The 25,505-nt window shown below is 41.0% G+C and overlaps 1 protein-coding gene across 6 annotated transcripts in view; it reads right to left on the bottom strand.

The window, feature by feature from the left end:
- Nucleotides 1–25,505, bottom strand: part of ARHGAP22 (Rho GTPase activating protein 22) — a 154,322-nt gene that overhangs the window by 35,370 nt on the left and 93,447 nt on the right. For 5 of the 6 annotated variants that reach the window (XR_011740303.1, XM_071811955.1, XM_071811953.1 and 2 more), the window contains one exon: nucleotides 4,498–4,674. Coding sequence is in view for 5 of the 6 variants with exons in the window: in XM_071811955.1 (XP_071668056.1) it covers nucleotides 4,498–4,674 (177 nt within the window). In the remaining variant the exon portion in view is untranslated. The remainder of the gene's footprint in view (nucleotides 1–4,497; nucleotides 4,675–25,505) is intronic. The other variant, XM_071811954.1, reaches the window with a different exon arrangement.

Raw genomic sequence — 25,505 nt, 5'->3', positions numbered from 1 at the left:
ACATTTGCTCATCTAAACTAGGATTGCTAATTAGGCCTATGTAGTGCAATTACAGAATCACATATTCTTCCATGACCCACAATGACATCGAGCCAGGTATTGAATTACACCCCAGAGACTTGTTCCCTAGTTTGCAGCTCTCCCCTAATACAAGACATGGTCTGCACAGGGCCCTGGTTGCTAGCAGAAACATTCTCTGCACTGTTCTGCTGGCAGAAGAAGAAAGAATCCACACATCACAGTTTATCTATATGGAGAAGAGGACTGAAATTAATCATAGTAGAATGGCTCCCTCAGTGGACACTTCTTCAGAGCCCACCAGTTACAAAGTGACTCTTCCTCCTGAATGGAGAAACCACTTGTGGAGCCCTTGCAGCATCATTACTTTGTCACCAGGTAAAGCCCTCCGTATTTGCTTAAGGGAAGAACACCTCTTCCAACTGCTTCACCTCCTCTCCATCACAGGGAACTGATGAAAGCTTGGAAAAAGGAGGAGGAGGAGAAATTAGCATAAAGTAAGGGAGGAAGAAAGGGGCTGTGACATGCATTTCTGGCAGAGGAGCAAGGAACTGCTCATGGCAAGAAAGAATATGTAAACAGAAGAAAACAAACACAAACGTAATACAAGATTAACACGGAATTATTCTGTCGCCATGCACTGCTGGTTGTGTGCTGAGCTGTAAGAGAGTTATGCCCCTTGGCTTTCAACTCAGGCATCAAAATATTCAGCTTTTGTACCTTGTGGCCCAAAATTCAGTCCTAGATACATTATGTTTTACATCTGACGCAAGACAAAACTGAGGAAGTCATGCCAACAGAGAGGTGAGCAGATGGAAAGGCATTTCCTTCAAGTAGCTGTATTTCTTCAGACTAGAAGTACAGCCCCACTGTACACATAGAAAGTGAGGAATGACCTCCTCTTCCTCCAACTACACTGAACATTTTCAATGCATCCGTCTGTGGAGTGCATTGGCAAGCTCACTCTCACCCAAGCCTATGGCCACAAACCCTTTGCATTTAGCACAAAGACACTGCTATAAGCACTCCATATGAAAGAGCAGCTGCAGAACAACATGCCTATAGGGCACAGAGGGACTCTCCAGATAAACTTTTAGTGGTGTAAACTCAGAGCAAAATTTGTTCATCATGGAGGTAAGAAGGATCACAGTGAACAGCTTTAATCACCATCTGTCAGAATGTGCTCTGAAACTCACTTTTACCAAGCCACTGTGACAAACTATATTCTTAAAGTCATAATCAAAACATACAGAGTACTCTCAAATCTCAGTTTACAAAATCTGCTCTGAATGAAGCAGACTAGACTCAAGAATTCAGGAGCCTGAAACTCAGGGAAACTTGTTAGAAATTATTTTCCCCATAAACAAGACAGCTCTTCTTCAAAAGACTTAGGAACTCCAGGATTTTATTTTAAGGTCACATTTGAAGTGTATTTCAAAGCACACATTCCATATGGCTTTTAAGCCTGAATGTGTCTCCTATTAATAATCTGGGATCCTCAGCAGCTTTGGGGAAGTTTTCTGTTTTATTTATGTCTTTGCTGTTCACCTTTCAACACAGTTCATGTGCCCGCATCAACATGTAAAAAGATACCCTCAACATTTTTGATTTAATGTTTCTTCAATACATCAGAAAAGATTAAAGTGTGGCTAAGCCTCCCCTTTTATCCTGCCATAATTCATTTTTACACCATGTCAACCTTCTCCAGGGCTAGATATTTACATATTCATAATGAAGCCTGCTTTCAAATTCCTCCCCCTGTCCCTTTAGCTTCATATATTAAAAAGTGTCAATATATAAGACTTGGTTCTCACATTAGTGGTGGTAGCAAAGTAAAGCTGAAATTATTCAATTAAAACACAGACACGGCTATGTTTAGTAATCTCCCACATTTGAACTAAGTTAGGATTTCACTCAGAGAAATTGCTCTGATTCTGATCATTTAACCAAACCTGCTAAAACCATTTGGAAACAATGGTTTGAATATCTTAAATATTTCCTAGTTAACTGACATTCCTATAAATATTTTGTCAAATGCAAAGAATTAAGGATGCAGCTCCATGGTTTCTTTAAGCCAATTTATGTATGGGTTGCAGTCAGAATGACCAAGCATGCCCTCCACCCCATCATCCTTCCCTTCACTTCATCATCTCTCTCCACTGTCTTCATTGTGATGGAACTACTAGTCCTGTAGCTGCAACAGTTAGCAGGGCCAGGGAGCCAATCCACTTACAAACTGATCTTCTCCCCTTTGTTTTTTTTTCCTGCCACATCATTTCCTACTGCACAAGCTGTATAACCACTAGTATTGGCAGAATGAAATACCGTAGGAACACACGGTGGTAAAAGACCACTCCTGACAGCAGCTAGCACTTCAGTCAGCTCAGAGAAACAATGAAACAATGAAACTGTAGCGTAAGAACCTGTTCATGAAGCTTGGACTATAAAGCAGACATAACCAACCTAGCTTTAGACAGTTGTGTTTGAGTATTGTAGGGCAGAGACCTTAGGGCAGGTTGACCACCCAGGATGTGCTCATGTTCTTGTGGAGTTTTATACACAGATAGAGGACAGACATCAATACACAACTGTAATTTTTTCCAACTCTGCAAATGACAGTGTTTCTCTTCCACAGGGCTTAAGCCAGCTCTCACCAACAGCCGAAGCAGCCCTACACCGACATTGATGGAACCAGAACAAATCTGCAATATAGGAAAATAGCAACAAACAGCAGCTGCTGTATTGCACCTCTGCACTGCTGTACTCACCCCTGTGCTCCCTGCTCCCACATTTTCATGATTTCATTCTGTGTTTTTTTGATATCATAAAGCTCTGGTTCCTGCAATCAAATGTAAGAGTATCTTCTACATTTAAAGGAAAACAAAAATGTTATCTGATAGCTTTGCAGAGAATTTTAGAGGTATGTAAAAAGAACAGATTAATTAGGACAATACTGTCTGCATAAAGAAACAATAAAAAGAGAAATCTCTACCTTTATGCCATCCTCATGGTTTTTTTTATTTTTTTTTTTTTTAATGTTAGTATTTTTAATTCTTTATTATTTTAATACTTAAAAAGAGATGCTTACTCTGGAACTATTCCAAGAAACTAACAAAACATGAACACTAATAAAAAAGACGCCAGATTTGCACTGATACCAGCAGTGCTGACAACATCATGTCCTAAAGAAGGAGGCAGTTACTGGAACATGTACCATTTGTCATAACTGAGTATCTCCTTTTTCCTCAGTATTTATTTGATGTACATAGCAAAGATGTAAAATACTCTCTATAAGGTCCATTACAAATAGCCACAGAAATACTGTCTCTGAGATCCTGAAACTTTTGACGGAGGAACCGTAGGGACCTGCACTGACGTCAGTCTAAAAGACTCTTCACTATGGACTGGACTTCAGAAGGAAATCAAAATGAGCACATACTCATGTTTGAGGAGAAATAACGGTAGAAGAGTTTCTACTAGTGAAAAGGCTTGTTCTGCCCACAGCACAACAGCATGGCATGCAACCTCTCAGAATCAGGTACAAGCTGCCTTTTGTATGTACACCCTTCTGCTAAGTGAAAGAAGGACCTAAGAAAAAAAATAACACTATCAGTAGAGATTATCTCTCCTCCAGACAAACCAAATGCTGCTATAAAGAGACTCAAAAGTAATTTTATTGCCTAACCCTTATCTGATACTTTTTTTATCTGTACCTCTCAAAAGAGGTCAATATCACTATCTGCATACGATACTACTATTTGCATGAAGTCCATCAGTAGTACACAAGTCACTTCGAAGCTTACAGCATTCAGCCAGTAGCTGCTTTCACCAGTGATGAACCTAGCAGAAAACATCCATGAACCTTTGTTCAATGCTAAACCGCAAAAAAAACTCCTATCTAGTCTACTGACTTGAGAATTTGAAGATTATGGTATAAAATCAACACTGAGAGTCTGGATGTCTTGTTCTTTTTAACTGCAGGAATTGTTAACAGCTGTATGATCTTACAGGTGTTCACTCAGCCTGATGCTTTTGTCCTTCCCCAGGCTACACCCTCACTGGAGCCAGTGGAAGCTTTGTGTTCTCAGCTGGGCCCTACATCAGGAGATAAACAGCTTCTCTGCCTCTGGGTGCACAGAGGTTTTAGATGGGCATCTGCCCTTGTGGTAGAAAATTGAGAAAATTGGACACCTTCCTTTATGTCCATAAGGATAAGAAAGGTCCACAGAATGGCTCACAATTAGCTGTAAAAAACTGAGTACTGACACAAGTGGTATCTATACTATCACCTCTCATTTCTAACTGAGAGTCAGCTATACAGCCTGGATGTGCCCTCCCTTTCCATCCCCTGGCAACAACAACAAAAAAATCAACCCAATCCCTTTCCTGCAAACACTTCAGACAATAAAGAGCTTATCTAGGCATCTCAGTGATTTTACAGTGTTACACATATCCTAGTATCACAAGAATATGTTTTACCTTGAGGCAAATGTTTTAATTTATGTGCATGTGAGCTATTTGCAATACCTCCACCAAATGGAGCCCATATAACCCGTCGGATGGCTTTCACCCAATCTTCCATTTCATTCTGGGAATTAGCCATGAGCAGGAAAGCCTCATGATTGACAGGTGTCTTTTCCCGGTCCCCCGCACCACCTGAAAGACAGAATACAGATCGCTTTCAGCATCTAGTTCAGAAGAGAGCAACCAATGTTTTAAACCACCAAAATTCTGGGTCAGAATGATCAAGTAATTACTTCAATTGAGCAGTTTTACACAACAATTCCTACTCGTGCTGCAGCACCCACAAAGGTTGTTAGAAGATCAAAGCAGAATTGCAAAATGTGTGTTTCCAGTGTGGGAATCTGGAGATGTACCCTCTGTCCCAACAATAAACAAAGTGAAAGCACAAGCTGTAAGACCCTGCAGTAAGAGTATGACATGAATTCTGCATACTCGTGCGGATGTATTGAGAGATTATTATCCAAAGGAGGACCAAGTGAATCATAAAACATTTTAGTGCTGAGAGATGCAGAAGTCACAAGATTATCCACTTTCCCCAAGTCCCTGGAAATTTCTAGTCTCAATATAGAAGAGACCCACTCTGATTCTGGATCCAATTCAGAAAGAACATTTTGAACAGGAGTTAAGACTTGAGGATATGAATCTGACTCTCACACTTGAAATAAGAACTTTAGGAGCTATTAATGGTGGCACACAATATCTCAGGAAAGTACTGACCAGCATATCAAATACATAGAATATCAAATGAGCTCAAGCTATGATGTACATCTGTCACATGTGGATACTCCAAGATTCACAACATTTTTAAACTTCTTTTCCCATTTTCTTTCGAGTTCAACACCTACTTCTGTCAGTTTAAACCTTCCCCTCATTTTATGTTCCAGAGTTGGGTGCAATCTAATGAGGGCTACATAAACACATAAAAGCTTTACTGGAGCAGCCTCTGTATAAAAAGGCTACTGATCCTGTTCAACACAGCAGCTGCACCAGCAGCCTGGCGCTTCTCCATCACCATGGAAACTGCCTTTGGCTTTGCTACAGAGATAACATCTTAGCCCTTGTGTCATTGTCATTTCCACGCTTACACAGTTTCCAGTACCCACTGGCAAGCTAAAGCTGCCAGCCTGTGCTGAGCAGCCGAGATTGCCTGTCCATGGAATTCAGAGATAAGAGCAGGATGATGGCATGCGGTGGTTTCTGCAGAACCGATTTAGCACACACAGAGAACGTGCGTTTCCTAAATCCTTGCTAATCTGGGGACAGGAACGTGCTGGGAGCTGCTTGCAAGCCAAGGAAGTATTTTTTTTCTTGGTATTAATTGTTTCCTGGCCTAGAAACACTCATGGATTATACACTGATCTGCAAAGCAAAAGGGGTAAAAGGAGATGTGGTTGGAAGGATTTCGTGGCTCTCTGAGAAGCACTCCACTGAACTGGGAAACTGAGGCAGTCTTTCAGTACAGAGACAACAGCCACCTGAGACTAGGCTTGCAGCTTAAGAAACAAAACCCACAATGCTTTTTCACCACATGTATGTAAATCCAGCTTCTTTCTTCATAGCACCCTCTCAAATGGTTTCCCATTTTGAATTTACTGAATTATTCATATTCCTTAAGACACATGAAGTGGGACAGCTCTGTAGCTCAAGGTTAGGATGCAAGCATCTGAATAAGTCAGTGCTCCACCATACTCTACTGCAAGGAGCAAGGAGAAAGACTTCATCCGTTGCATACAGAACTGTCAGAGCAGGAAATTACAGTCTGTGAAACTCCTGTCACAGCCTAATTCTTTTACCAACATACACAGCCTCATTGTGAAAGCAGAGGTCACCAGGTATAATTCTTGTACCTTACTTGCCAGACTTATTGCCATGCCCTTTTGCAACAGAATATCTTACAGGATATATGATAGCAAGAAAGAGGCTTTTCACAGCCGTCAGCACATATCAGAAACAGGGGTTCAGGATGTGGCATCTGGCAGTTAGATGGTCTGAGCTCAAGACAGCCAGTTCAGAGGAATAATAAAAGTCTCAAAAAAATGGTACTGTATGGGTCACACCACCAGCAAACAACTGAGTTTGGTCAAGATCAAACAAAAATCCTGGTCTTAAATTTAAAGGGACCTGGCTGAGATCTTGCCTACACAAACCACAAAGGACAAGAAGAGAGCAGAATTTTAGCTTAGTATTAATTACAGACCATAAATTTAGTCAGAACAGCTGAACTAACTCATACAAAGATTACCATATGAAGCATAATAAGAAGAGAAAGATTAAGATGACTTCTTACTGGACTTCTGCATAAGTGGCGTCACAGCATCTTCCTACTGAATCATGGCACCAAAGGGATCTGACTACAATTCCTCTTCCCTTAAAACATTACTTTCGACTAGCCAGCTGCCTTCTAAATCTTCATGGGTGTTTTTCATGCAAACACTCACGGGGAAAAAACATTTATACTTCTATTTGAGTCTGTAAAGAAAAAAAGAGAAAAAAAGACTCCTGTACATGCGAGACCTAAGACTCTGCCAAAAACTACATACGGCTCCCCTGTGGTTGGCTCTCTTCACTGAAACTTTAAATAGGAGCAAGGTAGTGACCCTACAAGCTGCCTGTGGGAGAGTCAGTAGGCACTAGTCACATGTACAAGCAATGCATAGAGGCTAGATTAGAAAGAGGACTGCACTTTCAAATTGCTTCTTAGAGAAAGCCTCATATGTTAGCATGACATAAATACACAGTGACAGAGCATGCAAACCCACCTATAACTATTTTTTAAAATAACATTTTAATAGTGTTCTTTTCCACACACGACTGGTTCCTTTCACTACATCCTTGAGGCAACAAGCAGAATCCCTAAAGAGTAGAGTTCTGACATCTCTCTCTACATTGTTGTAGCATTCACAAGGTTTTGAGTCTTAGTAGACACATGGATAAGAAACAGATAAATTCAAACACTTAGATCTTCTTGAAAGAAAAAAAGAAAGGAAAAAAAGAAAAAGAAACAATGCCAAACACATCTTCTTCAGAAGCCCAGAGTTTCTCCAGAAATCCACCAATACTTTATTTTCTGGGCTCAGACCCAAAACAGAACCTTGCTATGGGTTTCAGATTCAAGGTGGCAACACAAATGCTGTATCAATTCAAACATCCTAGTCTTTAGAAATTGTTTTATGAAAACAATTTTAAACCTTCTTACCTAAAAACACTTGGATATGAAATTTTAGTTTTGTCTCTCACAACAATATGAAGTGTGTGTTCAGTTGCTGCATTCAAACCTCTTCTCTGCCACTAACAGAGCTCCAGCACTTCCTATGTTGCCATTAGACTGCAACTCTGGAGCACACAAGCGCTGCTTCTACTGCATGAATCAAACAGCTCTGGCTACTCAGCACCATTACAGGGGGGAACATTCTGTTAATGATTTTGAACACAGACAAGAGCTTTTCATTCCCTTGAACAGAACTTCTCACTCATCTTTACTCAAGCTCCCGTACAAACAAGACTAGCCCTCAGAGACCAAATCTGTGTGGCTCAGGATTGCCACTGGCAGACATTCCAATCCTTCTGCTCAAAGCTACTTTCGTCTCCAGACCAGAGAAAAAATAAAACTGTCTACAAACACAGAGTGCAAGCACCTCAACATGTAGCAGAAGTAAGGGGCTTAACTTTAGAGATGAATAGTCCATCTGCTTCAGCATTAAGCTATGACCAGGGTATCCTGCATTCAATCACCTGCTCTACTGCAGATTTCCAGCGCACATTTGGACAAGGTGCACTGGATTCCATCCCTATCCACAAAGTTGGCAGTGCTACCTGCCTCCTTCCCAGGTGTACAGAATCTGAACAACTTCAAGAGCAGGAAAAACGATAACAACCATACAAGTACATTCAGTAAATGTAATAGCCTAGAATGATTAAGGGATTTGTTTTGTTGCTGCTCACCATCAAAAGGGTTGCAGGTCACAGCTGACTTCAGTGCTTTGCTACCCTTGTCTCAAGGTACTTTTGTCAGGTTGCTTTACATACAGTGGTAGATATCTTTGTCTCAAGGGAACAGCATAGCTCCAGGTCACTAGCTCCGTTGCACAAATGCTCTTTCTTCCAGGTCCAGACTTGTTAAAGCTGGCAAATTGCTCTTATGTGCTGTCTGCTCATGTGGTTTGTGCAACTGCATTTCATATGGCCTTGGAGGCATCTGCTGCTGATGTCAGCTGTATAGCATTCACCTCAGAGTAACATGCCACCTCCTAATCCTCAATAACAGTCCTGCTCTCAGCTCTCCCCCATGCCCCACAACAGGGAAGATTAAATACTGAAAGACTAGGGCTCAATGACTTGCTGAAGGTCAGATGGAGTTCTGCAACAGCAGCAGGAATCACACTTCACACTTTAAGGCCCTACTTACTCAAAATTTTTCCTTTTTTGATTATCTTTAGTCTGGTATGCATTCACTGAAAAGTGCAAAGCATAAGGCTGCCATTATGCTATATTTACCTGGCCTGTCCTGTGTTTCTGTTCAAAGAACCTGTAACAAACATTCAGTTGCATCTCTCCCTTCATACAGCTGTTTTCAATGAGGAGACATTGGAAATTTTTGTTTGCTTTGAACTTTATTTACACAAGCTTAACCTTCTTATGGTCAATATTTGTGAAGCCAAGCCTTAGATCGCCTTTGTCTGTATGGAAACAGAAGTTCAAGGGGAACAGGGCTGGACTTCCTAGTAGTAGATGTTTCTGCCCCATCGGTTGTAGAAGGGAGGAACTTATCCATTCTCAAGTAAAGCTGCTGCTGTCAGGTTTTGCTGAAGCTAGCAGCTGCTTTTTTTTTTTTTAATTCTGTTCAGACCATTTCCCTTTCTTCCATCCTCCAACTGGTTTGCCTTTCACCCATTTCTTACATCATTCTGCTACTGATGTGCTTGTGTATTGTCATTATATCAACGCTACTGCAAATTTATGCGATTACAAATGCTTGTGTATATGTATATATTTACATGTTTGTATTGCTTTGGTGTGGATAGTAGAGTAGTATTTTCAGTCAGAGTGAAATTCAGTTGGCCACATACGTGCTGCTGCAGCGCATGGTGAGGCAGTTCAAGCCTGAATTATGAAAGGGGTGGGTGATGGGTAACGAAATGCCCAGCTGACATGTTTGCCCTCAGTACTAAAGCAAGTGGTGACAGGAAGCCTTTGATTGCAGACAAGTAGCAACAAAGATCTTGACAAATGGACAGAAACTAGCACCCACAGCCAAAAAGAACAATTACAATGATTCATCTTCCCTGACCTGCTCTTTATGATTGTCTTAAAGGTATCAGATTTAGGGTTCTAAGACCTTCTTGATAATGAAAGACAGTGAAAAATAAGGTAGATAAATTTGGTCAAGATTAAGGACAGCTCTATTAGGGGGAACCTTTGTACAGCAGGAAAACAGAACAAAACAAAACAGTTTTGATCTTTGGATTATGAGAAGAGACAAAAGAAATAGTAGTAAGCAAAAGGTCATTAAGAGTGCTTGGAATGGTCACCTGAAACCTAATTCCATTTCTTCAGTCATTGCCTTTGATTCTGGCTCATGCTGAGCATCTATCCTGAGCACTCTCACCCCAACCAAAGTTTCCCAAGAGCCTGAATGCTAGCAATAAACCCTGTCTGTCATACCTGAATCTTGGGTTAACCTGCCATCAGCATGCAGTTTAACCTTCACTACAGCCACTAACTGCTCTACTGCTTTTCTGCATGATCTTTTAACAGAAGCTAAAACTTGCTGTGCATCCAAAACTGATCTTGAAATACTCCACTTAGGCTACTTGAGGCAAGAAAAATCTGAAGTAGTCAAGGAGTGACAGAAGATAAGGAAAACTGATAGGATCTACAAGGGTATGGTCTGTGAAGAACCGAGCAGTACAGTAAACAGTGATGTGGTTGTCATGATTTTTGTACTTGTATCTATACACACCCACCCATCTATCTATATATGGGATATCCAAGTTGGAAGTTCATTTGGAAGCTGAGAGAATAAACTCATGATCACACTTTAAAAAGCTTGCAGAACTAAGAAAACGTGAGGTTTGGGGATTTACTCTCATATGGAGTACAAATAAAAGAAACAAGCTTTGAATCAAAATAAATTTATTGTGTCTCAGCTCCAATGGACAATATAATGGCAACTTTTCCTAAAGAAACACGCACCTTTGTAAGTGAAAGGTGTTTTATTTCCACAGTTTGGAAGTAGTTTGAGGGGATTCTAACATTGAGCTTTCTTTTAGTTACGCCAATGAGGAAAGTGAAATCTTAAACACCTTTTATTGTACTGAGGAAGTTCAGCTCAGAAATTTACATGGTTCAGATTTTCTTGGGGCAGGATTTACAAGTACACACTAAAATCTCATTGACTTTTCAGTCAAAAATAAATGCCTAAATTCCTTAGATGCTTTTCGATGCACGAGGTTGAATGATAGTTACAAGATGATCAAATTCCAAACTATGGTCCTTGCAGAGGATTTTTATGAGTCCATAAATGATTTTTAGGATCCCATATCTTAGACCTGGTCCCCAAGAATAAAGCAAAGGCAGACAAACACTCTAAAGCTACTGCCACCTATAAACTAACCCAAAGGCCCTGTGATCTGTTCTCTCCTTCCACGCCTTCTGTGGTTTCAGATGCCATTAAACTGCTTTTAAAAAGCACCAACAAAGAGATTAGACCTCAGAACTGTGGTTTCTTATGCAAAAATTCTGACAAGACTTGACATGAATAAAGGCACTACAGTATTTCTGTACTGGTACACAGACTACAGAATATACTTTAAAACCTAAGGGTAGTGCTCAATCTCAGTTGTCAGGATCAAATGTACAATTATTGAAACTATAGGCAAGAAGATTTGGTTTAATCTTTGGTCTTTTATATGTAAAAATTTTAAAAGTTTACCTTGAATCTCCTGTCTGGAGATGCCTTTCTTCGTAATGTATGTTATCTGTATTACTCTAGACTAATCAACTAATTAAACTGAAGAACTGGTTAATGCTACCAATCACTTCAAATAAACCAAATCCTTGAAAATAAATAAACCCATGTTCCAAGTTGGCCATACGCTGGCAAGTGATATCACACTTCAGAAACCACAGCAAACAGAAAAAAGGATGCAAGATTAGAGAAAAGGAGAAAAACAATTTCAAGTACTCTTAAAGGCAAAGCAAGTAGCTTTGCACACAAATGGTACCTTGAACCCCTGCTTATAAAACCTGTTATGTGTGTTCCGTGCTTGGTAATGTTTAAGTCTAGTTAGACTGATTTGCATGTGTGTGTTTCATCTGCATTAGACTGAACTGTGAGAAGTTAGAGCAAAAGAAGTTTCAGTCATTTTTAAGTTATACTTGTGGCATTAAAAACATATTTATTGTAACAGTACTCCAAAGCTCTCGTGCCTCCTTGTTTTCCATGATTTGAAATTTCAGAGAGGAGACTACTATGCTGCCTGGGATGTGCTGCTCACTGTGGCCACAAAGTCCAGTTTAGCTTGGCTGAGGTAGGTTCACAATATTTAGGGTTGAGATGAGCCCAGGCATAATACGCAACTGCTTAGTACTTTTTTTTTTTTTGATGACATAGCATCTCTCTTGTACCAACACAGCTCAGGCATCATCCCCCCTAGCTTCTCCTCACAATTACATTGCCCAATAAAAGGAAAATTCATTAACAAGTATCACACTACTTCCCTAACTAGAGAGGTTTCAGGAACCTGCGAAACATGCCCCCAACTACATATAGCATCCCTATAAACAAGCTATACTGTTATTACTTTGGGGTTTGTATCAGCTTCTACTAGGTAGCACCAAGAGATGAAATATCTCCAGCATGGTCACAGCCAGTTCAGGATGCCAGCTGAACTATTCCAAAGAGGAATCCATCAACAATAATTAACTGGAGGAGTAACTACTACACTAGCAATTGCTAGGAACCACGTGACACCACTTTACCTCTGCTGCCACTTGTGAGTTTCATCCCGAGTGTGAATTCCAGAGTATCAATATTCTAATTATGTCAAATGATGCCTCAGGGGTTAGACTGTCAAACAAGTGACAGTTTGCTCAATTAAACCCTTGTGGCTCAACTCCAATAATGTTTCCTGATAGCGGTTTACTGTGGAGACTCAACACATTCACTTCAAAACCTAGATCATAACAGAGACAGCAGCAGCCTCTTAGGTGAAGCTCCCAACGTACAACGGCAGGGTCACTGCCTCTTATGACAATATTTGCTGACAAAGCAGACAAATTTAGGGTATAGTGTTGCTCTGCTGACACTGAGAGTGTTTTGCCTGCCAGGCAACTGGTATCTGCCATCTTTGCACCAGCTTCTCACTGGAAAAACAAAGCTCCTACTGGAAAAGAATCTGAAGGTGATGGAAGCTCAGGCATAGTTGTGGTTCAGCTTCTTTCATTTGCACAAACTTGAGCTCCAGAGCTAACAAACCTTTCCTTCAAAATATGACTTGTCACCAGCTCATAGGGAGCTGTTCACCTCATGAAGTGTCCGTCTTAGAATGACAAAAGGAAAACTTCTGCCCCTCTCTACATGTACAATGGAAAAAAGAAAAAGAGAAAAGTCACTTCTTTCCCTCACAAAAGACGACCTTAACCCTGCAACAAAAATCAAGTCTGTGGTAGTGATGGCAAGTGGAGGCAATTCAGGCCAGCTTGCTGGCAGAAGTTGTGTGCCTGCCACTACAAGGTAAATTGCAGGAGACATCTAAACTGAGGCAACTGTGAATTTGAGGGTACAAATGTATGTATGAAAGACTCAGAAAATAGTGACCCATCTGTGCAAAGTAGGCCACACAGTTCCACATGGTTCTCCAAAGCGGCAAGTGCTCAACGCTTCTGCGGAATGTATCAAATTATATATTCCAACTGTGGTTGTGTTTACACGCTATTATAAGGGAGAAAATTCCTTCCTGACCAAAGATGATGATAGTTCATGCTTTGAAATATCTGAAGGAAAATGACTGGATAATTTTTATGCATTACCATGCAACCACAAGCAATTTTCTAATTCTCATAAATTTCTTTAAATCTTTAACACTGAAGACAAGAGTTGAAGGAAATTTTAATTCCTGACAAGAAATTACTTACTAGAACATCAGAATGGAAATGACTATTTTTCTTCAATAATTTCATATGGGAGAGATAATATCCAACTTCTGCATTCTTCTGTAGCTGTTGTGCTCACATTTCCCAGATCTGCTCACTGATGGGAATGAAGTGGTTCTCATGCCTTCTAAATAAGTCCCTCTACAACTATCTTCTGCTCCTCCTTGCCCCTTGTGAGACTATTTTTCTTTCTCCTGCATCTATTCCACCATGAAATCAAAGATATTCTTACTGTATTTTTAAAGGACTTTGTGTCTCCCATCTTAGCCAATGTTCTGAACTTTGAACTAACGAGAATGGCAGTGAAGCCATCAGCTGTGCTACAGCTTATGCTGTAGACACCAGGGCTTTTAGCTGACCCTATAAAGACTCCAATTCTCAGCAGACTGAATACAGAGTTCTGTAGAAATTCAAGCCAACCAGTTACAAACACTATTTTCTTCAGTGAAGTGACTGAAGCTGTACAAGCACAGTTTTGTCAGCAGCAAATAAATGGACTATCACTAGGGACTTAACAGTTGCAGACTTTGTGTTTAGGAAAACAAAGCTATTTGTCACATTAATGCAGAAAGGGGACTGAAATACAAAAGAATATATGCTGTAGGCCTTTGGCAAAATGCCAGCAAATTTGGAAAAAAGCACTGCCAATAATAATGATCAATGTAGATGGAAGTACTACTGATCTAAATCCAAACTTAAGAGCTAAGGGATATTCTGATCCAAGTCCATAGTCTTGTTATAGTTTGCACAGAACTGCAGTTTTGTAGCAATCTCTTGTACCTGGCTATGTATTGGGTAACCAGTGAAACTTCTGAATATGACTTTCACTGTGGCAATTGTGCTCTTTGGCAAAAAGGGAAGTTCATGCCAGTCACTGTGGCTCAGCACTGCAGCTGTTCAGAACACAACTGCAGATGGACTAACAGACTCAATGTTGTGCTGATGCAAAAAGAGGGTGCCTCAATTCTTTATGCTTTAGGACAACTGTCTGTGAACCACTTGCAGAACAATGCTTAGAAAAATCATTTCTAATTCTCTCCACCCATTGGCAATGGACAAATTCCTCCCAGTTAACAGAATTATCAGAAAGTCCATAAAAGTTCCTTTGAAGTAGTTAATCATTAGCAGATGTAACCTCACTTTTCAAAGACATGCTGATTTAGATAGAATTTAAACAATAAGTGAAAATAGACTGTTAAGTAAACAACAGCTCATCCTAAGAGATGTCTTCAGCTGGTGGACTTGTTCTCACTGCAATTCAAAGGAGTGTTCCACAGAATGCTTTTCTCTGAGGCTCAATAGATTTCCCACTGGAAGTCCTGTCTGCAGCATTGACTGGCACTATGGTGCACTGAAATACTACAGATGCACCCTTCCATTGGATCCCATCTTGATGCTTGGCCTCCACAATAGGCCAAAGGCCTGCACATAGGTAGTGTCTCTTCTGACAAGCTAAGATAGTCACCTTCACATTGTAGAGGTGGGCAGTAAAGCTCAGGTGTGTATCATTAGAGACACAGCACAGTTCAGGATGACTGCTTGTAGAAGGACACTTATAGTTTGGGACCATTCACAATTTTCATCACACACAGCAGAACTGCCTCAAGCACTGCCTTGCAAGCTCCCACTCCCACAGCATGGAGTGTTCAGCAGCACCAAAGCAATCAACCTGCTACTGTACACCTCCTCCAGACAACAGCAACCTGCTTCTGACCTGGTACAACCTTTCCTGTCTGTACATCTCAGTACTCATGGACTGGGGCAAACTCCAGTAAAAGTAGCCTTCTTCCTGCAGAAATCCTCGAACTGCCTGTCCTCCTAGGTCTTAGTCATGTTTCAAGCAAAGGTTGCTTACCAAAGCTAGATTGAAGTCATAGCAAGATAGGGTCTCTTTACTATTATAACAAGGCAAATCAAAAGAATTTCCACAAAGGAGCACAGAAAGAAGACATGCTCATGAGATACTACAACTCACATAAATGTGCCCCAAAATTCCTCAAGTCTCACACATGTATGTACAGCAGCCCAAGGTGATACTGCAACTTTCTCATGATGTGAGACTGTATTTGCAGCATCGATGTTCACACTTGCTAACCAAACTCTGTAACTAAACTACAATTATCTCTAGAGCAGGAAACTTTGCCTTATGAAAAGTCTCCACTTTCCCTAAGCTTAGAAAGAAGTACCAGGTAAAGGGATGGAGCAGATTTACCTCATGCAGTTTATACATGCCAGTTTAAGAACCCACATATTCTAGGGAAACCCATCCACCAACATATTTTATGATGTTCAAATATAGAAGATGAAGTTCTTATCCTACAGAACAAAAATTCCTTGCTCCATGCATTTTGTGGTATACTACTCAGGCAGAAATGCCAGGGTTGCCAGTTTAGCTGCTTTTGACAAAGTGGCATTACCTATACAAATTAGATCTAATTACAGAGATTTAGGCCACTGAGAACTAGCAGTTGGGTGAGACTGTCAGTATATAGTTCTCATTGCTTGGAATGCTCTCTATAGGCAACATATTTGGTTATTTTTATGCCTACAGAAGCAGAAAGCTGACAATACCAACATCAGTGGCCCTGCTCCACAGATACATTTAGCCCAGTTGGTCCACTATGAAAAATAAGAGCAGGAAATAGGACACATGTATCTGCCTTGTGATCCCACTTCCTCTCCTCACCCTATGCCTTTCTTGAGGGTGCAGAACTGTATGCAGCCATTGCAGGCAGCACGTGCTGTAAAATTCAAAGGCAGAATAAGGGCCAGAAACCACGATCTGCTCAGCCAATGGCATGGTATATTAAAAAGCCTTCCAGCTTCTGTTTCAAAACAAAGAAATCTTGATAAGTCTAAAGCCAGCAGCTGCTGCCAGTAGCATGCTGCTTTCCTTACCTTGGGGACACCTGCTGAGCTGCTGCCTGTTTAATATTACATTAAACCAGCGGCTTTCCAGATACTGAATTATGTGTCTGCAGTGAGTTGTGGTACACAGGGAGCTGCAGAGGACAAGGTATAGAAATGGAAGAACCATTTGTGTTAATGGTCTGCAAAGCTGGAGTGAAGAAAAAAAAAAAAAAATTTAAAAAAAAAAAAGACTGATGTATTTATGATTTTCTGAGCCCCAATCAGGTAACAGAGGAAATCGGGGGAACACGGCAAGAACTTCCTTCTCCTTCCTTTCCTGTTTTTTATTGAGAGCAATCAGATGAGCTTGGAAGTCTCTAAAAGGCCATACAAATCTAAAATGAGGGGAAAAATAACAGAGCTATAGTCTTGCATGGCTTGTGACTACAGTCAGTTTTACTGCCCTGTTTACTGCCCATTAAAGACACAGAAGATTACCCTTCACCATTTTTTTTAATCTAAATTATCTACAGTGTGAAAGCAAGAACACAAGACAGTAGTAAACTATTGCCTGGAAGTCTGATCTCTGCCAGCTACCTCTCTTAAAGAGAGACCTCCATCTGTAGTTCTGAAGCAAATCTGCAAACACTTGCCAAACAGACATGGCTCTTCCAGCCTTCCAAAGAGGAGATTTAACAATTCTCTTGCCTTGTTTAATATACATTAGGTGATTTGGGTACCTAAGTATGGAAAACATTACATTAAAATGACTGTAAGGAGGGGCATATATGAAAATGTACTGTCAAACATCTCTAAGCCTTAAATGCTCCTGTTTGCAGGTAGTCTAGTCCTGTATGTGTCAGAGACTAAATATGAGTGAAGGCTGATTCCCAGAATAAAGCAGACAGTAAAAAGAGTTCTTCATACCATACACCTTATACTAAGACACCTTATCCTAAGAAGATCGGCTTCAACCAGTCCAGTTCTGTTACTTCTCTGTCCAATTAAAGTTGTCTAGCACAGCTCAGCCTGCCTTTTTCAGATAAGGAATAGTGACACCACAGTAACTGCAAAACAATCTTACAACAAGTACTTACAAGTGGAAGTGATTTCAGTTTATGCTTTAGCTAGTAAGAAATAAATTAAAAGAAATCAAAAAGATGTTCCATTGTTGGAACAGGCTTGTGACATAGAACTGAACACTGTTTCAGGGGAACAGGGACAGAGAAGCTAAAACTACCTTCCAAGGTTATATCGTGCATCAGTGGGGCAATACCTCCTCTGTATTTAAAATAAATAAATAAATGCAAACAAACAAAAACACAACCAAAAAAAAACCCAAAACACACCACAAAGAGCCTTAAAATTCCACAGTGAGAAATGCTTACATTCCAGTGGAGAGCTGAGATACAGAAACACTAAATGATTTCCAGTATGATATTAGCTAGTGACTAGCAGAGTCAGGAATGAAAAACAGAACCACCACAGCCAGGAACCCTGGATTAATCAAACATTGATTCTCATAAAGCAAGAAATACTGTTTGGAAGTTCGGTCATACGCAACTGCAAAGGCAGTGCTGGCCCTAGAAAGCAAAAAGCAAAGAATGAGAACAAGCTGAACAGCATGAAGATTGGTCCCCCAACACAGGAGAGAAAGCAGGCTACTTTTTCACCAAAGCAGTGCTCTTGAAATGGGAAAGCCATGTTAGAAATTAGGAGTGTATTGTGTCTCAAAAAGCTGCTCCTTCGCTCGGTAGCCCCGGTAGTTGCCTGGCACCTCCTCTATTTGGAGAGCTTTAACTGGTGAGCTGAAGTCACCATGCTCCCAGCAGCACACACATGGTTCATTGAGAGGCACAGCAGCGTGTTGGCCAACTCTGCCTCTCCAGCACTATGCTGCTTGGCAGCGCTGGTCTCTCTGGCTGCTGAATTCCAGATCCCTGTGGAGAGAGTGGCCAGGATCCCACAAAAGCCTAGATACTGCTTGGATAAAAATTCAGTTCCACTCAGATTTTAATACTGATGGGGGATATTTGCACCGGAGACACATGGCTCTTAAAGTCATTTGCTGAATGACAGATGCGTCTTTGTGGTGCTCTACCAGTTCATTTCATATCTCCAGGTCCATGGAGTCCAGCACACACTTTCCTGCAGTGTCTGATCACTCAAAGCAACAGAGTGTGCAGTCAGGATCCAGACTGCCTGCAGGAGCATCATCTACCCAAATGCCTTGCTTTGATCCCAGATAACTCACCACAACATGTTTGTACCTTGCTGCATCCCAAAGCTACAGAATTAATTTATTTACAAGGGATTCAAAGACTGATTTCAAGCTGAGGAAACAATCCCAGTAAATAACACTCTCACTGGCTCAAGAGATAACATAGTTATCCAGCTCCCTTTTCTGCCTCATCCTGAGGCCTTTGTTCTATTTTCTGTACTGGGGCATCCCCCAAATGTGTGGATAAGGAGTTTAATAAAACACAAAGGGTCATGTCATTCTGTCTGAGCTCCACAGTTGAAAGTAAAGCCACACACCGCCGCAATTCTTAGGCCCATCTAATGATGGAACTATCCACCCCTCCTTCCCTCCTCACCAGCCCTGCTGGATTGAACTGGTGATGTATTGTTGACTAGTCAATGTATTAACATAAGAGCAAAATCATGATGGCTCATTTTCAACATGACTGTCATAGATGCAGAGCATCCTAATCTCCAGTCCTGGCCCTTATTCCCCTCAAACCACAGTGTCGAATGGATTGAATGCTTCCTTTCACTGAGATAGCCTCTCTCAAGTTTGCTAACACATACAAAACCACCCACCCTGCAAGCACATCAAACGAGGAAAACAACCAGGCACAGACGGAAAGCAACAGAAGAGGCAACAGAGCTCAGGCCCAAATCCTGCCTTTGGCATGGCCACCCCTGGGGGTCTGCACAGGCAGGAGCTCTGAGCATACTACAAGCAGACACTGAAAGTCTCATAGCTCGAAATCATGCAAAAATGACCTAATTGCAGACATCAGATATCCTGAGGTTTCTGGGTGTGGGATGTTCTTCTCAGGCAGCAGCGAGCAGACTCCCTCCCAGGAGGGGTAGCCACATCACTTGTCTGCTGCACATGGCATTTTCCCCTGCAGCTCTGTTTGCTGAACACAAAGAGCAAGCCCACAACATTAAAGAACACCCCCCTCCTTTGAAGTTGAGATTGTTTGGCTTGCCTGGCTACAAACTAAAACTGTGCCTTAATCATCCAGCTTTGAAGTCCTGTAAATCTACAGCTGCAGCAAAGTAAGGACCACTTGGCAAAAACACATTCATTATAATTTTTTTCTTGTATTAAAGAGGAAAAGGCTTTGCTGGAGCCAAAACTTTATTTTTCCCCCACTAGAAACCAAGGAGCAGGTGAAAAAATCAATGGTGACTTGCCAGATCAGAGACAATTCTGACTGTATGACATTTTATAGCCTAGTTTTTAGTAGTGTTGAGCCAGTGCTCAGTGAATGGCCAAGGAAAACCAGAAGTTTTATTGTAGGAGGGCGTATGAGAGAACAGTGAGTTTTAACAATAGGCTGCAGAGGCTGATAAATGTTTTTCATTGTTTTGATGCTGTATGTAGGAGGATGTAACTGAGTGGGGTTTGCTCATGCTTAAAACTGGTAATAGGAGAAATAAAGGAGCCCTTACTTGTACCTTTCCAGAATCTGTCATTACTGTAGGTTTTACAAAAGGGTAAGTGTAGGTCATCACCAAATGAAACCTGCAGGAAACTCCATAGGCACAACAGTCTGCAAGGCACAACCATCTGCAAAGCAAAGGATGTACAGCAAAACAGAACATGGTACTTCTTCTGGCTTGGCTCTTTTCATTTCAAGAGTGTCTGGAAGCTCTTTCAACCCTCACAAAAATAAATAGAGAATTAATCCAAAACACAGTGTAGCCTGGCATGGAATGCTAGTAAGAAGAGAAAATGGAGCATGGTGAGAATAAAGCTTGCCTGGGGAGAAACAGGCTTCAGCTACAACTTGGTACATTGTTCAAAGAGCTAGGAGGCAAAACCCTGCACTGCCTGGGATTTCAGGCTAAAAAGACTTTGGAGAATCAGGTCTCAGTTCCCAGATCTGCTAGCCAATTCCTATATTAATCTGGGCAAGTTCTCTCTTAAGACAGAATCAGGAATGTTTATCTGGGACTTTTCTTTCCCTTGTGACCAATATTTCTGGCCATGAACTTGTCCACAACCCAGCTCCTGTCCCTAGGCCATCTAAACCTGTGGGAAAGAACTCATACACAAACCTCACTGCTCTTGCTGGCTTGCTCCTTCCCTGTTCAGAGACACAGAGAACAGCAAGGACAGACCCATTGGAGCCTGTGGCTACTATAGCTTTGATGCAACTGAGCTTTTGATGCTATGCCTAGGGCACTTTGTAATCATTCAATGCCTTTTAACAACCACATTTTCTTACTGGGAAGGATCTCCTTACTCAGGCCACAGCAGATGAAGTGCTTTCTGGATGAGAGCTAGAAGGGATTGCCTCAAGTAACTGGATGGAAGGTGGCTCAAAAAATGTCAGGAGTTCAGTCTCTTCAAAGCAAGATTAGTGATAGACTGTTATTAAACAGCTCAGGATGACACCCAGCTACCTCAGAACTCCCCACAGAGACAGATAGGTTCTCCCTTCATGCTTTGGCACTTGCCTTCCCAGACTGTCCTGGAAGCAAGAGGATAAAGGTTAGGACAGAGCAGAACAGGCATCAGAAGGAAGCAGGATCCCTATCCTGACAGCATGCCTGGACCAAGAGGTATTCTGAACAGTTAGATGGATTTCACGCCTCAGGTTTTGGCAGAAGCAGGCTCAGAGAGGCAATACCTGCTACCCTCTCTGGTGCACCAAGATGCTTCTAGGGAAAAGCTATTTGAGATGTTCAGTTAGCAGAAAATTTTCACATTGGTTGTGACTTACTAAGAATATGACTGCTGTTGGCTGTCATTTCATAAAGGCCTAGATTCTGCCCATGTTGATTCGGGTTTTAAAGTGGTCACTTTATGGGCCCGTCTTGCTTGCATAAGCTGGGCACCGGAGCTACTGCTCTCCGTTCCTCATGGCCTTCCTATGCAGTCAAGACTCTATCACAAGGCTGAGCTCTATGGCTAGGCAAATCACAGCCACTGCACTGTGGCACCAGGGGTGGCTTCCAGCGGTGGCTTCCAGCAAATGCAGCACCACTGAATCTAGTCCTAGAGCGACAACTCCTGCCCCTGCCTGCTGCTTCTGAAGGCTTAGCCCTTTCTCACACCAGCACAGCGTCTGCCCCTGTGGGTAGGAACACCAAATCATAATAAGGCAGTGACAAGGATCAGCTGGCTAGGCAAAGGATTGAGCAATGGGTGACTGCTCCCCAGCTTCAAACTGTAACCTTCAGAGAGTCACGTTGAATTGTGTTGGATGTCTAAAGCTGGGCTCTAAGACTAAAATGACTGGTGTGCATCTAATAAATCACAGATTCTTACCACGAAGGGGCAGGGGACATCTCACAGCAAACAGGCAAGCATTCAGCACACGCTCTGCTCTTGCAAGGCTGGGCAAATTTATCTTCAAGTGCACTTGCCAGAATAGCCTTACCTTTTCTGACTGTACCATCAGCCCTTTCCTGCAATGTCTACCACAGACACTGGTAAGGGAGACACCTTTCCTCAGCATCTGTCTAGAGACACATTCCTACTATGGCATGTGCTACAAGGGAAAGAAGCACAAGTCAATTATCCTATGCCCCCTTGTAAGGTGGCATATACAAGTACACACATGCAGCAAAACTATAAAAAAGAACTTGGCAAAAGCATATTAAGAATTCATTTATAAGATTTTATTTTTCTTCCTAATGAAAACTTTGCTGACATGGTTCTATCCTCAAGAATTACTGATTGTGTAAACTTGTGTACATGCACACACATTTTACTCAACAAAATAACAAAACAATGGTACCAGTGGCTACAGGTCAGCTTAACTCAGTTCTTACACCCCGGTTTCTAGTTCTTTTGTGCAATCTCCTTTTAATATAGGAACCCAGTAGAAAACACAAAGGTAGGTTAAAGATGACAAATGTGCATTTCTTTAAAACCTTTTCTTCAACTTTAAACCTGTGACAAAAACCTATACAATTCCACCTCCTAGGTATGCCCTAGAAACTATTGTATTCAAACAAGGAATTAGAGAAATGCATATAATAGATAAATGCATATGTGTAAAAGTGCTTAGTCAGGTAAGCAAGTCAGATTCCCCACATCCCCTGGACCTGATGCCTGGCCCAAGTACAAGAAATCACTGGTGTTTACCTTTATGCAAAACCCAGGTCTGGACCACTGACAAAATTACAAATATCACAATAAAGACTGATGCGATGAAACAAGAAAAAACACAAGCAATGTGTTTCTCTATTCGGAGTTTGTTATCTTGTCAATTCTTATAATGCTAGAGACAAACTATTCTCTCTAGGAGTTTTATGTCTACCTGGAAAAGCCCACACAGCCATTATCAAAGCAAACCTCACTACACTAAGCTGAAAATCTATGTAGAATCATGCACTGAGGCAGCCCTGCATAGAAAAGATGCTAAGAGAAAAAATGCTTTTCCTTTTCTTGGTATTATTTATTTCAGTGTAGATTTTTTTTTTAATTGCTCCTTTTGGACAACAGAAAATAATATTACAGCATTGTTCAGCTGCCTACCTCAACTTATCTGGAAAAACAAATATACACAGACATTCTCTTGCTGTTTTGTTCTGCATTAGGGATTCCATCTCTGTGAAAAACATATGGTCCCTGTTTAAAGGGTTAAACATTCTCTTGCTTAGACTGCTTTACTGAATGTAAAATACAAGATAATAACGTACACTCTATCTTGAATGAAAAATACACACAGCACAATAAAACCCCCTGTGCTAACCGATCGGCAGCATGAATAGATCCATTCCCACTGCTTGTTAATGCAAAATAAATCCTTCACTGTGATTTAAAGCAAAACAGACAACACTAAACACACCAAAAATATCACGACTTACCCTTCCGGAGGCACTTGCTTTTCTTAAGATATTTAGCAGTGAAAAACGGCATGGATGCAACCTAAGGTTTCAGCCAAAGCTGACCTTTTATTACCAAGTGCTAAGAGCAAAATGACTGGACCAAAGAGAGAAAGCAAATTATTATACCAGATATTCAAAATGCTCAATGACGAGCAAAGGGAATTCGGAGTGGGATAAAGTATGTCAAGTTGCACGGTGGGGATTGCAGATATCTTTCTGCTCATTAGCACTGCTGTTCGAGTTATTTAAAGTGTGCTCGGGGGAAATGAGGACAATTTCCATGACAATATGTACAGTATCATATAAGGAGGAAGCATTTTTTTTTCAAGCAGAACTTCTGCATTACTCAGCTGCTAAAGCAACCAGCAATACGTTGAAAATGAAAGAAAAAACAATGCATCAGGCCTGGATAATATAAAAAACCTGATTCTATTAACCAGTTATTTTCTAAAGTGGAAAATGCATCACTATAAACTTCCCATGTCATGTCAATGGTTTATCCCTCATTTTCTTCTTAGGCAATTCTGGAAAAAAAAGGAAGCCTTGCTAAGTAGTTAAAGAAATCATCAGGAGGTTTTGATTCCAGACAGTTACGTCACTACCCCTCTATGCCTCAGTTTCCCTGTCTTTCAAATGGAGTGACAATATGGCCATGCTTATATCTGTAAGATCTTTGAGGTTCGTGGGCAGTGGGTACTAAGAGAACAAGTGATTAACCCACTGCTTTACCCTCCATGATTATGGCTGTTTATTTTCCCTCACTCTGCCATGCTGCATTTAGGATGAAAGGTCACCTGAAAATCTCTAGCTGTTATCCAGCCAAGATGATCAAATCTGGAAATTCACAGAATCACAGAATCACAGAATTGGCTAGGTTGGAAAAGACCTCAGAGATCATTCAGTCTTATACTTATTTTTCTGCTGCCTCTCTGGAGAACTTAAGGCAGTTTGGTACTGACTTTATTTCCTTTCTAATTCCGTAAAGTCGGGACAGTACATTTAACAGCAATGACATTTATCCATGTCTGCTTCCTCCTAGTCATCTAACTCTTAATTCACTCAGCCGCAGCATATTGCTTGGGCAGGCAACACTTCTACCCTCACTCCTTGGAATATAAAGGGGAAAGTCAGAAATTTACCTATGCAGTCTTGAGCACATCAGTGTCTCTATGCCTCAAGTCTTCCTATGTGCAATGACTAGAAGATGGAACTTACTCCTTTAAAAGCTCATGGACTTGTCCTGGAAAACATGTAAAAGAAAAAGATCTACACTTCCATGGGTGCTTCGGCTCTTGCTTTTACTGCTTCCAGTCTTTGGGATACTGCCAACTGAAATGCAACTAAGCAGTTACCTGAAAGGGAGAACATTTATAACCTATAACCAATAAACTATTGACTGGCTGGATTTGAAGTCATTTTTCTAGACTAGCAAAATAGGCAAACTGAATGAAACTAGTACTATTCTTATAAAGAATATACAATTGTATAATGAAGACTGTATAAACTGTGCACTCCCCAAAGTAGAGCACTAATAGCAGGGCCTTTTCTTGAACTATTTGTTGTCTGTGTACAGATTATTATTATTTTTTATTTTTTTTAGGAAAGCCAAATTCCATGCTCAAGGAAAATCCATTCAGCATACCATCTGAAAAACTTCACCATCGTTTAGTACTCATAAATCCTGCAGTGCTCAAATGGTGTGATGTATCTGTACCACCCCATCAAAAAAACAAGTCTCTGCTATTTCATTAGACAGTTCGGAAATCAGCTGACAAGCTTTCAGACACAGAAACAGTTATTCCATAGCAAAATTCAAGCTAAGCTTAGGTTAACTTGATTATGTTACCCTATTTGAGCAAAAGGGTACTTAAGCATGTGTG

Source organism: Patagioenas fasciata, chromosome 8 (genome assembly GCF_037038585.1).
Source record: "Patagioenas fasciata isolate bPatFas1 chromosome 8, bPatFas1.hap1, whole genome shotgun sequence".
Taxonomy (NCBI): Eukaryota; Metazoa; Chordata; class Aves; order Columbiformes; family Columbidae; genus Patagioenas; species Patagioenas fasciata.
The sequence above is the reverse complement of the archived record's forward strand: the minus strand, read 5'-3'. Positions and strand labels throughout refer to the sequence as shown.